General features: G+C 56.2%; 1 protein-coding gene across 30 annotated transcripts in view; it reads right to left on the bottom strand.

Moving 5' to 3' along the window:
* Window positions 1-7,019: 7,019 nt before the first annotated feature.
* Window positions 7,020-14,088, bottom strand: part of NCOR2 (nuclear receptor corepressor 2) — a 240,891-nt gene continuing 233,822 nt past the window's right edge. For 23 of the 30 annotated variants that reach the window (XM_050747807.1, XM_050747808.1, XM_050747805.1 and 20 more), the window contains 4 exons: window positions 13,403-13,456; window positions 9,972-10,196; window positions 8,736-8,915; window positions 7,020-8,184 (listed from right to left, as the gene is read on the bottom strand). In XM_050747807.1, coding sequence (XP_050603764.1) covers window positions 8,003-8,184; window positions 8,736-8,915; window positions 9,972-10,196; window positions 13,403-13,456 — 641 coding nt within the window. In that variant the 3' untranslated portion in view covers window positions 7,020-8,002. The remainder of the gene's footprint in view (window positions 8,185-8,735; window positions 8,916-9,971; window positions 10,197-13,402; window positions 13,457-14,088) is intronic. The other 7 variants (XM_050747826.1, XM_050747812.1, XM_050747819.1 and 4 more) reach the window with 2 other exon arrangements.

Consider the following 14,088-nt stretch of genomic DNA (forward strand, 5'->3'; position numbering starts at 1 on the left):
TCGAGACCATCCTGGCTAACATGGTGAAACCCCGTCTCTACTAAAAAATGCAAAAAACTAGCCGGGCGAGGTGGCGGGCGCCTGTAGTCCCAGCTACTCGGGAGGCTGAGGCAGGAGAATGGCGTGAACCCGGGAGGCGGAGCTTGCAGTGAGCTGAGATCTGGCCACTGGACTCCAACCTGGGTGACGGAGCGAGACTCTGTCTCAAAAAAAAAAAAAAAAAAAAAAAAAGAATTTGCTCCAAGGTTCTGCAGTTGGTGGGGGCAGGGGATAAGGGAGTGTCTTTTGCCACAGAGACTGCTGGGGACAGGTCCTCCAAGGGGATGTGTCACAAGAGTGCCATGGTCAGGACTGATGGTGGCCTCTTGAGGTCCCCAGCCCAGCCTGGCAGTGGTTAAGCTGACTAACATGAGTGGGAATGCTATATGTGCCAACTCAGAGCACTCACTGGATTCCAGGCTCTGCAGGAAACATTGCATATGAAAACTTCCACGCCATCCCTGCCGCTGACATGGGGGCGACTGCATCTCCACTCCACAGAGGAGAAAGTAAGGCACAGAGAGGTTAAGTCATTTGCCCACGTTGGTAGGACACAGCCGGTAGGTGGCAGAGCCAGGATCTGAACCCAAAATCCCTGACATTCTAAGCCACAGGCTGCCTGCTTTGATGGAGGACGGCCCCTAACAGGGAAGAGGGGATGGAAGCTAGAGAGGCTGAGTCCAACACTGGTTCACATCAACTTGAGGACGAATCTTGAGGTCTCCACTGGTCTACACAGACAGAAGCGTGCCTCAAGACCTGAGCCCTGCTTTAGTCATGGGATTCCCTACAGATGCTGCTGGGGGTGGCATTCTTTGCACCTTCCTTAATCCATGCAAATTCAACTCCACAAGCCTGATTTTCCGTCACAACCTTGATCTCTCACCATCTCGAAGGGAAAATGGATAAGGCTTTCTGACACATTCAATTATAGGGCCAGTGAATTCAACAAACATGGAGGTTCTCCTGGGATCAGTCTTGCTCTGGAGCCCAGGCGGAGTCAGGTGAGACCGTCAGGTCTGCATGGCCTGCAAGACTCTTCCTGTCCCGTCCCATCCTCACTCCTCTTTCACAGGCATTACCCCGCAAAACCTCTTACCCTCCTAACTCCATCTCAGCCCATTTCCTGGAAAACCCGGAGAACACGCCTGCCTCCGAGAGCCTGCAATTGTTGGACCTCCTGGGGTGGCTCTACCACGCAAATGGTTTTTGCCTTTGCTAATGATGCTGGAGGCCCAGCCTGCCTGCTGGTCATGTAGGGGCCTAGGGAAGCCCAGCCAGGCACAGGATGGAAGGAGAGGACAAGGGCAACTGCTCTAAGGCACCCAAGTATGCATGCTTTTCCCTTGAAGCAGCTCATCTGTCCTAGGGGAACCCAGCATACCTGGAGACAGGCGAGAGACACCTAGGCCTTGGATCCTAGGCCTTGGGAATTTCCGCCCCTGAAACAGAGACTGGCTGCTGTCCTGAACTGCCCAGCCTTCGGGTGCTGCCTGCTATAGCGCCTTTCCCCATCTCCCCCCAGCCCAGGCACACCAGATGTGCGAGATTCAATGTGCCACATGCAAGACCTTGGTGATGTCCTCAGAAGGGCACCTGTCACTCACTACTAGGCCCCCGGGAGGAGAAACTGACACAGGATGGGCTCCGCTGCCGGAAAAGGAAGAGGTCACTCCACTTCCCTAAGCATCTGTAAAATGAGCGTAAGGTCTGTGGGCGGCAAGCCAGCCAGGTGCCCAGGCAAGAGACTGAGGGCACGAGCTGTTCCAGTGTAATAAAATATATAAGATAGCAAGAGTTATACTAGATATGGGCCCACAGACCCTGTAGGTAGAGACCCTACAAAGGTCTCTACCTCCCAGACCTAAAATCAGATTCGGCAGCCCCCTGCCTTGCACTGCAAACAGTGCTCCTTCCCGCAAGTCCATTGAACTTGACACTGGTCCCATCTCTTCCTTGCCAGAATGGGAACAAGAACCAGGGCCTGCGTAGCACCCACACTGTGCCTGGCCCTGCCGCGAGCATGTCGTATATTTAATCTGTTTCATCTTCACGATGGCCCTGCAAGGGGTGGGGAGGATCCTGCGAAGGAGGCGCGTGCCCCCGGCCTCCCTCCAGAGGAAGTGCCCGTGTGAGGACAGCTGGTGGCTTGCAGACTGCTGAGCCCTCTCGGCTTTCTAGAGAATCTGTAAACAACAACTGAATTTTCTTTGATGGCCCTCCTTAGCCTCTGAAGGACAGAATGGCCAGAGAATCCTTCCACAAGCACCAGCTCCCCAGATTTCCAAATGAGCCACTGCTGCAGATCACCTGAGCTTCTCCCTCCCCACCTCGGCATTTTTCCCTTGCCTCTGGCCACTATCTGATTCCCATACAGGTGAGCAAACAGTGGCTATGTAAAAACAAACAAACAAACAAAACAAACCAAAAAAAAAAAAAAAACCCAATAGCTTTTAGGAAGCAGTCATTCCCTAGAGCAATATCACCACCCCATTCCAGGGAAACTGAGGCGTGGTGGGGTCGAACGACAGGGCCAGGACCAGGCAGCTGGCTATGACACGCTGCCCTTGCATCATGCTGATCTCCGAGCCCCTGCCCCTCACACCATGGTGTCCGGTCCCCGACCCCCTCCCCAGGGCGAGGGGGCTGCATCCTGGCCTCTGCGCTGTGCCAGTCCCTTATCCTGGTCCCACACTTGTCTCCCAGGTCTAATTCTCCCTCACAATCCATCAGCACCCTTGCGAGACAAAACTGCCCCGATTTCAGAAAACCGGCAAGTTACCTTATTAAGCAATGGCTCACCACCCCAGACACTCCTGGGCCCCCACAGGGACTCACGTCCAGCCCATGGTGGTGGGCTCCCAAGGGTCCCTGGCTGGGCCTCACCTCCCAGCCATTGCCACACAGGTTTTCTCCTCTCAGCCTATTCCTTTCCCTAGACCTGCCTCCTCCAGGAAGCCACCTGGACTGCTCCAGTTTATCTGTGTCATCCCAGGAAGGCTTGTCCGGAGCCAACCCCAGGGTCTTCGGGACCAGTCCGTTGCTGCCCTATGGGCAGCAGCTCTTCAGGCTAGTGGCCAGGCCTCCTTCTACAGAGACTTTTGCGCACTTACTGGAGACCTCCTGATCAGATGGAAGTGAAGGAGCCAGGTTCCAGGTGAGGGCCTAGCTCCAATCTTGGGCACTGCCCCTGCCATCATAGTGAGGGTCGCCAACTACTCCCACCAGAAACCCCTGGGCTGCTTGTTGAAAACACAGATTCCTGGGCCCCACCCTGGACCTAGAGCATCAGACTGTCTAGGTGGACCCAGGAATCTGCATTTAACCGACTTCCCGACATCCTAAGACATGGTGACGTTTGCCACCAACTGTCCTTTACAGAGCTCTTTCTAGCTTTCTACTGAGAACTAGACACTCGCAGCGTCAGTTCACAACACACTTGCCAGGGAGGTTCACAGCCAAAGACAGGGTCAGGAGGGGAAAGACAAGAGCTCTGCTCCTCAAGGGTTCTGTCGGATTTGAGACAAGGATTGCACTGTTATCAGAGACGCAGAGGGCAGAGAAGATAGGCCAGGGTAGTGTGCTCTTCAAGGAAGTAACGTCCCAGCTGGGTTTTGAAGTGTGTATAGGGGTTTTCCAGGGAGATAGGGGTCAGGGGAATAGCATGAGTCTTCATTTTAAAGATGGAGCAGTGAAAAAGCCACACAAGACAGGGGTGGGATGACGTCTTTGGGGGTAAGTGGGATGACGTTTTTCTTTGGGGGTAGGTGGGATGACCTCTTTCGGGGTAGGTGGGATGACCGCTTTGGGGGTAGGTGGGATGACCTCTTTGGTGGTAGGTGGATGACATCTTTCTTTGGGGGTATGTGGGATGACATTTTTGGGGGTAGGTGGGATGACGTCTTTATTGGGGGGTAGGTGGGATGACGTCTTTTTTGGGGGTAGGTGGGATGACGTCTTTCTTTGGGGGTAGGTGGATGACCTCTTTGGGGATAGGTAGATGACATCTTTCTTTGGGGGGTAGGTGGGATGACCTCTTTGGGGGTAGGTGGATGACGTCTTTCATTAGGGGGTAGGTGGGATGACCTCTTTGAAGGCTGAGAACCAACTGACTGTAGCTGGGAGACGGAGTGGACCCTCTGAGGGCAGCAGGCTGCAAGCTTTCCATGCACCTGCAAACAACCGCCTGGGTTGGGTCTGAGTCCCTGGTCCTCAGAGAAGACATGCCGTGGTGCTGAGTGGTACCAATTTAGAGGCACAGAGATGGGGGCTGGGCTGAGCCCTGTGGTCCACTCCCATCTCTCTGGTCTCACTGGTGGCTGAACAAGGTGCTGTGGGATCTTGGGCCTCACCAGTGTGAGTGGGCAACCCCTGGCGGCTGGCATGACCAACACCCCAACCCATCCTGGATTCCGGGTGGGGGCCGCTCTGCCCTGGGTGGAGGGCAGGACTGCCCGGGACAGGGCTCTTTGCCAGCCCCACACTGCCATCTGCCTGCCGGCCTCAGAACTACAGCCCGGTGCCAGGCTCTGCCCTGTTGGGACGCCATTAGAGCCCAGTGCACAGATGAGAAACCAAGGCCCAGAGGGCACCCGAAACGTCCCCAGGTTCACATAGATCGCAGTCACCAAGCTGGAATCCAGGTCCTGCATAGGCCCAAGGCTTCAGCTTATTTTTACCCTGGGCACAGTAATCAGGGTGGGATACTGAGAGCCAGTGAGGCTGGGCAGAGCCCCTGAGGATGCCCCTCCTCCCTGTTCCCCACTCCAGGGGAGGCAGCACTCTGGGCAAGCCTGGGCCCTGGAGGCTTTTGGTCCCCTGGGAAGGTTGGGGTAGGAGGTGACAATTTCTGCTTCCAGTGGACTGTGGTTCTCCCCTCCATTGCCCCTCAGTCCTGCAGGGCTGGTATCTGCAGTGCTGGATGTGAGGCTGCTCAGACACCAGCACAGGGCCAGGGACCCCCAGCTTCAGCCATCCTTGCTGGCAAATCCCCATCAGAGTCCCCAAGGCTGGGTCCCATCTGTGTCAGCACCACCTTTTTGTCCCTGCTCACCAGTAGCTGGGCCCGGGTCGGCCCTCTTTGGGGATTTGGGACTGCCTGTTTCTGGGTGAATTGAGGCCAGCACCCCAGACTGCCTGGGCCTGAAGGCTGAGGGATGGGGACAGGCAGAATTCCAGGACCCTGGGACTCCCACACTTAGCATGACTCAGATGCAGTTCTGAAGGAAGAGCGAAGAGAGAATACCCTGCTTTGCAGGTTATCTTGTGCCCATGAGGGGCAGAGGGCCCACCTCCCACCCGCTTTGCACTCCCAAAGGTTTTAGGGGCCTGGGAAGCTGGCGCCATCCTAGGAACCCACCCAGCAGAAGGACTCAGCTTTTGCAGGGCAGGCGTTTCCTGGCTGCCAACTGTCCACACGTCTGGTGGGTCTTGGGGGGAGTGGGACACGAACTGGGGGTCTTCACTCTACAGTGGCTCCAGGAATGCCATTGGGGGCAGAGCTGACCTCATGGCTCTGCCAAGTGGAAAGGTTCTCTGACCTCTGCTCTAGGATGGGGGCAGGCCTCAGAGGCCACACTCAGGCCAGCGCTGTCCCCATGGACTTGGGGACATAGAATGGCTAAGAGGTTGTGATGGGGCTGTCCAGATGGAAGCCCTAGTGGGAGGCTTCAAGCCACTCCGGACCAGCAGGGGAAGCTCCAGGGCAGGGGTGGGCTTCCTCCCTCTAGGAAAGCAGGCAGTGGCTCCACAGGGGGCCCCAGTGCACTCCCCATGCCAGGGCACCTGTAGCTATACCTGGGGGCCAGTGGGCAAATGAAGTCTCTTCCAGCTCAGCCACCCAATCTGGCTCCGGGGACTGACACTGCACATGGGACCAGGCACCAGCTGTGGTGTCAGGCTTTGGGGAAGTGTAGAGGGACAGCCGTGCTGCTGTGGCAGCATAGGGAAAGGGCAGGAAAATGAAGGGGAGGGCCAGGCCACTGGCACTGAGGGACAAGGCCAAGGGTGACCGGGTCAATAGCAAAGAACTGTGGCCATTCCCAGGTTTCACTCTGCTCCAGAAGGGATGCTGTGGGCACAAGACAGGGCACACCCAAGATGTGGTACACCTGAACTCAAGAGGCAACTGAACGAGCTGGCAGGGGTTGCTCTCTCTCCTGCCTGTATTCAAATCACACCGGGACATCCCCTATCATGATCTCCATGGGCAGGGATGACATTAAAAGACTCCAATTAGGATGTGATGGCCATTCTGGACTCCACAGGTGTGAATATTAGATACCTTCACTATGGGTGTGAATACCCAACACCCTCACCTTGTGCATATTTGATACTCTTGCCATGAGTGTGAACATCTGACACCCTCACCATGGGTGTGACTACTTGACACCCTTGCCATGGTGTGAATACCTGACACGAGTGTGAATACCTGGCATCCTCTCACCATGGTGTGAATACCTGACACCATGAGTGTAAACATGATACCCTCACCATGGTGTTAACACCTGACACCATGGTGTAACACCTGACACCATGAGTGTGAACATCTGACACCCTCACCATGGTATGAATAACACCATGAGTATGAACATCTGACACCATGGGTGTGACTACTTGACACACTCACCATGGTGTGAATACATGATACATGGGTGTGAATACCTGACACCCTCTCACCATGAGTGTGAATGACACCCTGACTGTGTGAATACCTGACACATGTATGTGAACCCATGTGAACATCTGACACTCAGCATGGGTGTGAACACTTGATACCTTCACCACAGATGTGACTATTTGACGCCCTCGTGATGTCCTTACCAAGGGTATAAATATTCAACTCACAAAAGGATCCACTTCCTGGTGACTCAGAGGGATGTGGCCTTAGCCCTTCAAGGGTATACTCCCACTGTCCTTTAAACCCCAGCTGCCTGCCCTATTGGCTGCCCAATGTGAGGCAGAGAAGAAACCTTTGTAACTGGAGTATAATTCGCTTTTTAATTAGAACGACGTGTGTAAATGACAGAATACCACCACCCTGTGCAGATGGCGGCCACAGAATACGCATCGAATTCATTCTGCCCAAGGAAGGGAGGGAGGGAGGACACAGCGGGGCGTGAGCCAGCAGTCCCCGCCCCCTTGGTCCTGCGAGTGATGGGGTCACCGACTGTCGGCCTGCACACGCCTCTTGAACGGTAAGCAGAGATCAAAAGCACAGCAGCAGTAATACTGGGTAAGTCCTTCCTTGCGTAAAACATCTGAATTAATTCATTGAAGGTATCAAAAATATACCCTGTAAACCAATACATCATTTACATCTGCCTTTCCTTCCCACCGCTGCGGCAACGATGTGTGAAAAAAACAGTCCAGTCCTCCGAGCATCCGTTCGCCCCAGGCCGCACCTGGCCCTTTTGTCCGCCCACCTGGCCTGACTTGGTTTCCAGCAATCTCGTTGGCTGGGGCAGCCTGTGGGGACCAGAACGAGCGCACTGGGGGCTGGACAGGGCCTGCGTCCGTCTGTCCAGAGCGCTAAGCGGGATGGGAGGCGGAGGGCGGGCGCGGGGGCTGCGAGCTCAGTTTAGACTTTGGTTCCAAATGCATTTGGGGGAGGCAGTGGCGTGGAGGTGCGTGGTCGTCCTGCTTTGGGTCCCTGGCCGCCCCGGCCGCCTGCGTGTGGCTGCCACACGCCTGCCGTGCCCCCTCCCCGGCCCCTTCCCCTCCCTTCCCGAGCACCAGGTAAACATCCCCTGAGTAAGGTCTGCACAGGGCCAGCCCGGGGCGGGAGTCTTAGTTAAGGCTTTAGACAGGCAAGGATGCCGGCTCTGGACGGATGGATGGATGGAGGCGCAGGCGTACTCAGGGGCTCCTTCCTCGTTGGGGGGAGTCGGCACCCGCCCTGCTCCTGCCGGGCTCTTCCTGTGGCTCGCTGGGACCCGACACCGCCCCCCTCCCCCATTCTGAGTCACTCGCTGTCGGACAGTGTCTCGTACTGCGAGCAGAGCAGTGGCTTGGGCTCCTCGTCCCAGGCGTGGTGGGGGCCAGCGAGGGGCCCGCTGCCCGCGGGGAGGCCCGGTGGGGGTGGGGAAGCCATGACACCCGCCTGCAGCCGCATGATCAGGGGATTGTAGGGGAATGGCGTGGAACCTGTGGGAAGAAGCAAAAGATGCCCAGGAGGCCTCTGTGAGCCTGGCAGGCCCTGCCCGCGGCCTGCCCACCACACTGGGAACAGAGGCCTTAGCGGTTCTGTCCAACAGCCCTCCCAGCCCTTTCTAATTGCGAACAGCTCTCAGAACCATCTGCCTCTCTTCACCTGTGCTACTTCCATCCCCATTCACACCCTGCTGTCTTCTGCCTGGACTATAGTAGCCTCTCCACCATCCCTCTGGTCTGTTCTCCCAGGGGCCTTCTGACCCTGTGTTAGATCAGCATTTCCTTTCCGAAAGCCCTCCATGGCTCCTCACTACCCATCAGAGGAAGTCCAGGCTCCCCTGCATGGCCCACCAGGCCCAGGTGATCTGACCCCAGCCACACCCTTTTCCTCTGCCGGTGCCCCTGGAGGAAGCATGCTGACCGTTCGTGAGCCAGGCTCAGCTGCCCAGGCCCCTGGACGGCATCTCCACAGAACAGGCCTGCGTCTGAGCTCTGCACGCAGCAGGCGCTTGGCATTCAGTGCCCTGTCCCCACCTGGTGCCCACCTGCTGACGAGGGCCGGTCCTCCCACACACGGTTGGTGAGCGGCGTCCGGCGGTTGCAGTCTCCCTCTGAATGCACTGAGGAGACGGAGGGTGGCCGGTCCCCAGACGCCAGGCCCGGGGCCGGGGACTTGGCTTTTCGGCTGCTGGGTCTGCCAGAGACCTTGGCCTTCCCGCCGCCGCCTGCAGGGGGACAAGATGGGAAGGGGCTGTGTTGGGCAGTGAAGACAGCACTGACACTGCAGTGGGGCCACAGGGGTGGGGTGAGGTCCTGCCATGGGCCCTCCAAAGAGGGAGAGCAGCGATGTAAACCCCTCCTCCCTGCTGCCCACCCCAGCTGGGAAGCCAGGCTTGACCAGAGGGCCAGCCATGAGCCTGGAGGGTGGAGCTCAGTTTCTGCAGGGTGGGGGGAAGTGGCTAAACTGTCTGCTGTTTGCAATAGCCCTCTGGGCTGTCCTGCAGCGACCCCAGCCCCAGGGGCTGGAACCCTAACCATGAAGCCTGGGCTTCCGGTTTGACTCTGAGCGTGGCCCCAGGACCCTGCTAAGGCTAGGCAAGCTCCAGGCCCCGTGCAGAGAAGTCAGGACCCCTGAGGCCAGGCCTGACCCCAAGGGAGACTCCAGAAGCTTCCTGGGGCTTCAGTGTCTAGGTTGGACAACTGCAACTCTCTCCTCAGCTCCCTGCTCTGATACAGACGGTATTGATGGGGACCCAGGCAGATGGGGGGCTGACCCCTAAGGCTCCCTGACTCCCGGGGCTGACACAGACCCTGGGCTCCTCCCCACCAGGCTAAGGGGCAGCTGCGGACACACAGTGGGCCTGGCAGATGCTGAGCACAGGCCTGGCTGCCATCCCCCTGTCCACGCGGTGTGGGTGGGCCTTCACTCCAGCCTGGTCTCCCCCAAGGAGACAGACGGGCCAGGAGGCTGGCTCCCTGCAGGGAGGAAGGCAGCAGGACTAGGGGGCAGACGGCAGTGTGAGTGTCCGAGGGAGGCGGCAGCACTTCGGGACTAGTGGTCAGGAGGGCCGGGACTGGGGGGTGGTGGAGGGTGCAGACACTTGGGGGGTGTCAGCCCAGCTTCAGATTAGCAAACTCCAGAACAAGGTCAAACACGCACAAAAATAAAGTCACAAGCTCCAAAGCTTGAGGAGGGGGTTGTCAGAGGAGCGCGGAGGAGCGAGGATTAATCACACCGGGGGTGGGGACAGACGGGGGCGGGGCGGAGGTGGCCTGCAGACCTGGCGAGGTGAGTGTGTGGTCACTCCGTCCGTCAGCAGCGGTTATGGGCATAGCAGCGGGCAGGCTGGCACTGGCATTCAGAGGGTTAAAAGCATTGGCGCTGAGCGGCGGGGACTCTTCCCACTGGTCATATTTACCCATGAGTGCCTTTCTAATTATGGCCTCCAGCCCCATGTTGGTGCTGGCATGTTCCTGCACCGCCTGGCTTCTATAGGTCATAAGGCCTGGGAGAGAGAGACAGACAGACAGACAGACACATGGGGGCCGGGGAGGGGGAGCCAGAGGGGTGACGGAGAGAGAGAAGGGAGAGAGAGAGAGGGGGGAGGAGGAGGAGGAGGAGGAGGAGGAGGAGGAGGAGGAGGAGGAGAGAGAAATACACAGTGAGCACATTTCGGCAAAGCAACATATTTATTTCCCTATCCCTCCCCACCCTTTTTTTTCCTGCTGGGTGGTGATAAAAGGGGAGAGGCTGGTTCCTTCTACCTGGGGCCCCGGAAGCTCTTGGGCACTGCCAGGGAGGTGGGGTGGGGGAGGTCAGATGCCCCCACCAGCCCCATCCTCATTCCTATTCTGTCCTCTGGGAAATCACAAGCCCTGTCTGCACCTCCAATCCTAGCTGGGCTGTTTTTTTTTTTTTTTTTAATCCCAAGTGGCCTTAATGGAGAGGGTGGGAGATGGGAGGGCTGCCATGTTTGGGGAACAGGCTGCTAGAAAATTGGGTCAAGCCAGAGCTGGGGGCTGGCGGGGGGCTGGGGAAGGAACTGAGAGAGAGAAGGTGACCAGATGGTCCTCCCGCTGCCCCACCTCTACCTGTGTGACCTGGGATGTGCAGCCCCCTGCCTCCCCCACAAGCTGGGCCTATTCTCCTCCCTCCGCCTCTCCCCACCCAGGAGCCACGAGGAGAAAGAGGTGCAGAGACGGATGCTGAGGGCGAGGTCGTAGCCATGCAGTTACGGTGCGTGCAGGGGACAGGGCAGAGGTAGACACAATCACGGGACCAGCCCTGGTCCGGCCCCAGCTGGCCCAGCCACCCAGTCCCAAGGACAAAGTGGTCGAATCAACAAACCGGTCCCAAGAGGATGCTTCCAGAACATCCCCTGACAATCGTGGGAAACCTTTTCTGTGAACCAGATCTCCTTTCCCTTCTTTCTTTCTTGTGAACCATGTGGAGGTGGGGGACCTTTACAAACCCCCATAGGTGCTGTCTTTTCAGAATTTTTGTGAAACCAAACCAGACTTTGCTTTCAAAAGCCCCCAGTGAATCCCCATACCACCCTGCCTACCACGGGGCAAGAGATTCATGGATTTTTAAACTTCTGCTCTGAATGAATTGTATGAATACAAAGTGGTCAAATCGTCTTTCTGACCACTTGCTCCTTTGTAAACTAAACTGAGGCTTCCATGAGGTTGCAGGTGACGCAGATGCTTTGAAAATCACGTTTCTGTAGCAACTGCTGGCTGCCTGCGTTTTCTTTTCCCTTTTGGTTTCAAATGTGTTTGTAGCCAGGGATGCTCACACCTTTTCTGCTGTCTTGGCCACATTTCTGCAGCCCTTTAAAAAAAAACAGCCATGTGCATGAAGAAAAAGCAACATTTCCAACAGGGGTGAGTGCTGAAATCACAGCAGCGCGACCCGGTCTTCTACCCAAGGCCACGAGTCCACGACCTGATGGAGCTGGCTCCAGGCTTAACAATCTCCATTTATAAAGGCGAAGTCTGACACAGGCTGAGTGGCAAAGACTGGCGCCTGGAAAATTTCTTCTTGTGGACGAAAACTGCATAAAAAGAAAAAATCAGGCCGGGTGCGGCTGCTCACGCCTGTAATCCTAGCACTTTGGGAGGCCAATGTACGTGGGTCATCTGACGTCAGGAGTTCGGGATCAGCCTGGCCAACATGATGAAACTCCGTCTCTACTAAAAACACAAAAATTAGCCAGGTGTAGTGGCGGGTGTCTATAATCCTGCTACTTGGGAGGCTGAGGTGGAAGAATTGCTTGAACCTGGGAGGCAGAGGCTGCAGTGAGCCGAGATTGCACCACTGCACTCCAGCCTGGGTGACAGAGCAAAACTCTGTCAAAAAAAAAAAAAAAATTTCAGTTGAGGTGGGAGGATCCTCAGCTTGAGGACAGGAGTTCAAGACTAGCTTGGGTAACATATCGAGAGCCCGTCTCTACAAAAAAGTTAAAAAATTATTTGGGTGCAGTGGCGTGTGCCTGTAGTCCCAGCTGCTCAGGAGGCTGAGATAGGAGGATCATCTAAGCCTGGGAGGCAGAGGCTGCAGTGAGCTGTGATCACACCACTGCACTGTGGCCTGGGTGACAGAGAAAGACCGTGTCTTAAAAAAATAAATACAAAGTATTTATATACAAGTGTTAGCATAAATCTTCATTGTACCATGCCATGAATTTGTACATACAGATACACCTGCGTGTCTAGCACCTGCTTAAAGATTTAGAACATCCCAGGAACATTCATTTCTAACCCTCTTGTTGTTTCGACCAAATTGTCTTCTTCCCATTGCCTGAGGCTTGGCAAAGCCCCTGGTGTCTAGTCACTGGGCGGGTGGAGGTGTCCTAGTTGGGACTCCCATTTAGAGGCCTTGATGACCCTGATACTATCTGAATGACTGTCCTTTGCCCATTCCCAGGGCTCAAGGCCCGGGAACGTCCCCCGGGGAAGATCAGGAAACCTCTCCGACCTCCATCCTGGCCTCGGCTTCCACCAAAGGGCCAGAGGACAACCAGGCACCCACACAGAGGCAGCTGACCCCGAAACTGCCTCAGCCCCACTGGCCCAGGCCTGCCCATGCGGAGTGGCCCCTGGAGGCCATACCCCAGACTCACCAAGGAAATACACAATGGGGCCCTCCTAGAGGATGGGGCTCCAACCCCAAGGGACCCCTAAGTCCAAAAGATCATAGAAGTCTTAAGTTTCAGCTTAAAAGTGCATGTCAATTTTATACCTATCTCTGCCACACACCTGCATTTGATCTTGAAAAAAAAAGGCCTCCCAGTTCCCTGGCTGGAATTAAGGAATGAAGCTCTGGCTATAACAAATGCCCGGGTGAACTCGGAGGCTTGTGCTCTGAGCTCAGGCCCACTCCTTGTCCAGACACGCACATCTCCAGCTGAGACTGGTGAAGAAACAAGGTGAGTTTCCAGCTGGTGAGAATGCATCTGACACTTACTAACCACCCCAGGGGATCTTAACTCCAGAGACTCCCTGCACAGCGAGGGTCCTTTCTACAAGGGGAACAAGCCTCGCCTGCCTGTTGTGTGACTGAATCCTGCTGTGCGGTTAGTTCATCCCAGAATGAGGGGGTGCACTTGGACTGGCGAAGGCTCCTCGTCCCTTAATGACAGCTGGAGCAGGGGTGGGGAGAGAGCGCCGGGGACCTGGGCGGCCATATAGCAAGGGCTGGATGGGTTACCTGTTCCGGTGATGGCGGGCATATTGAAGATCTCCGTCCCAGGCTGGCCGATATCTGGAAGTGGGTGACAGAATGGGTGAGGCCCCCAGGTCTCTGGGAATCACCTGCCCTACCAGTCCTGTGTGGTCCAGGCCAGGTGTGCTGGCATCACCTGGGGAACCTTGTTCATTGCAGGTTCTGATGCAGCAGGCCTGGGACAGGGCCAAGGGTCTGCATTTCTTTTTTCTTTTTTTTTTTTTTTGAGATAGAGTCTCACTCTGTCACCCAGGCTGGAGTGCAGTGGTGCAATCTTGGCTCACCGCAACCTCCGCCTCCCAGGTTCAAGTGATTCTCCTACCTCAGCCTCCTGAGTAGCTGGGGTTACAGACACCTGCCACCACACCTGGCTCATTTTTGTATTTTTAGTAGAGACAGGGTTTCACCATGTTGGTCAGGCTGGTCTCGAACTCCTGACCTCAGATGATCCACCGGCCTCGACCTCTCAAAGTGCTGGGATTACAGGAGTGAGCCACCACGCCCAGCCAAGGGCCTGCATTTCTAACCAGTACCCTGGGGATGTCAACGTACCCTGGGGATGCTGATGCTATGGTTCCCTGGACCACACTTACAAGGCCCTGGAGTTACCAGCCTGGGTCAGAGATTTTTTTTTTTTTTTTTCTTGAGACAACTTCTTGCTCTGTTGCCCA

This window comes from Macaca thibetana, chromosome 11 (assembly GCF_024542745.1).
Source record: "Macaca thibetana thibetana isolate TM-01 chromosome 11, ASM2454274v1, whole genome shotgun sequence".
NCBI classification, from domain to species: domain Eukaryota; kingdom Metazoa; phylum Chordata; class Mammalia; order Primates; family Cercopithecidae; genus Macaca; species Macaca thibetana.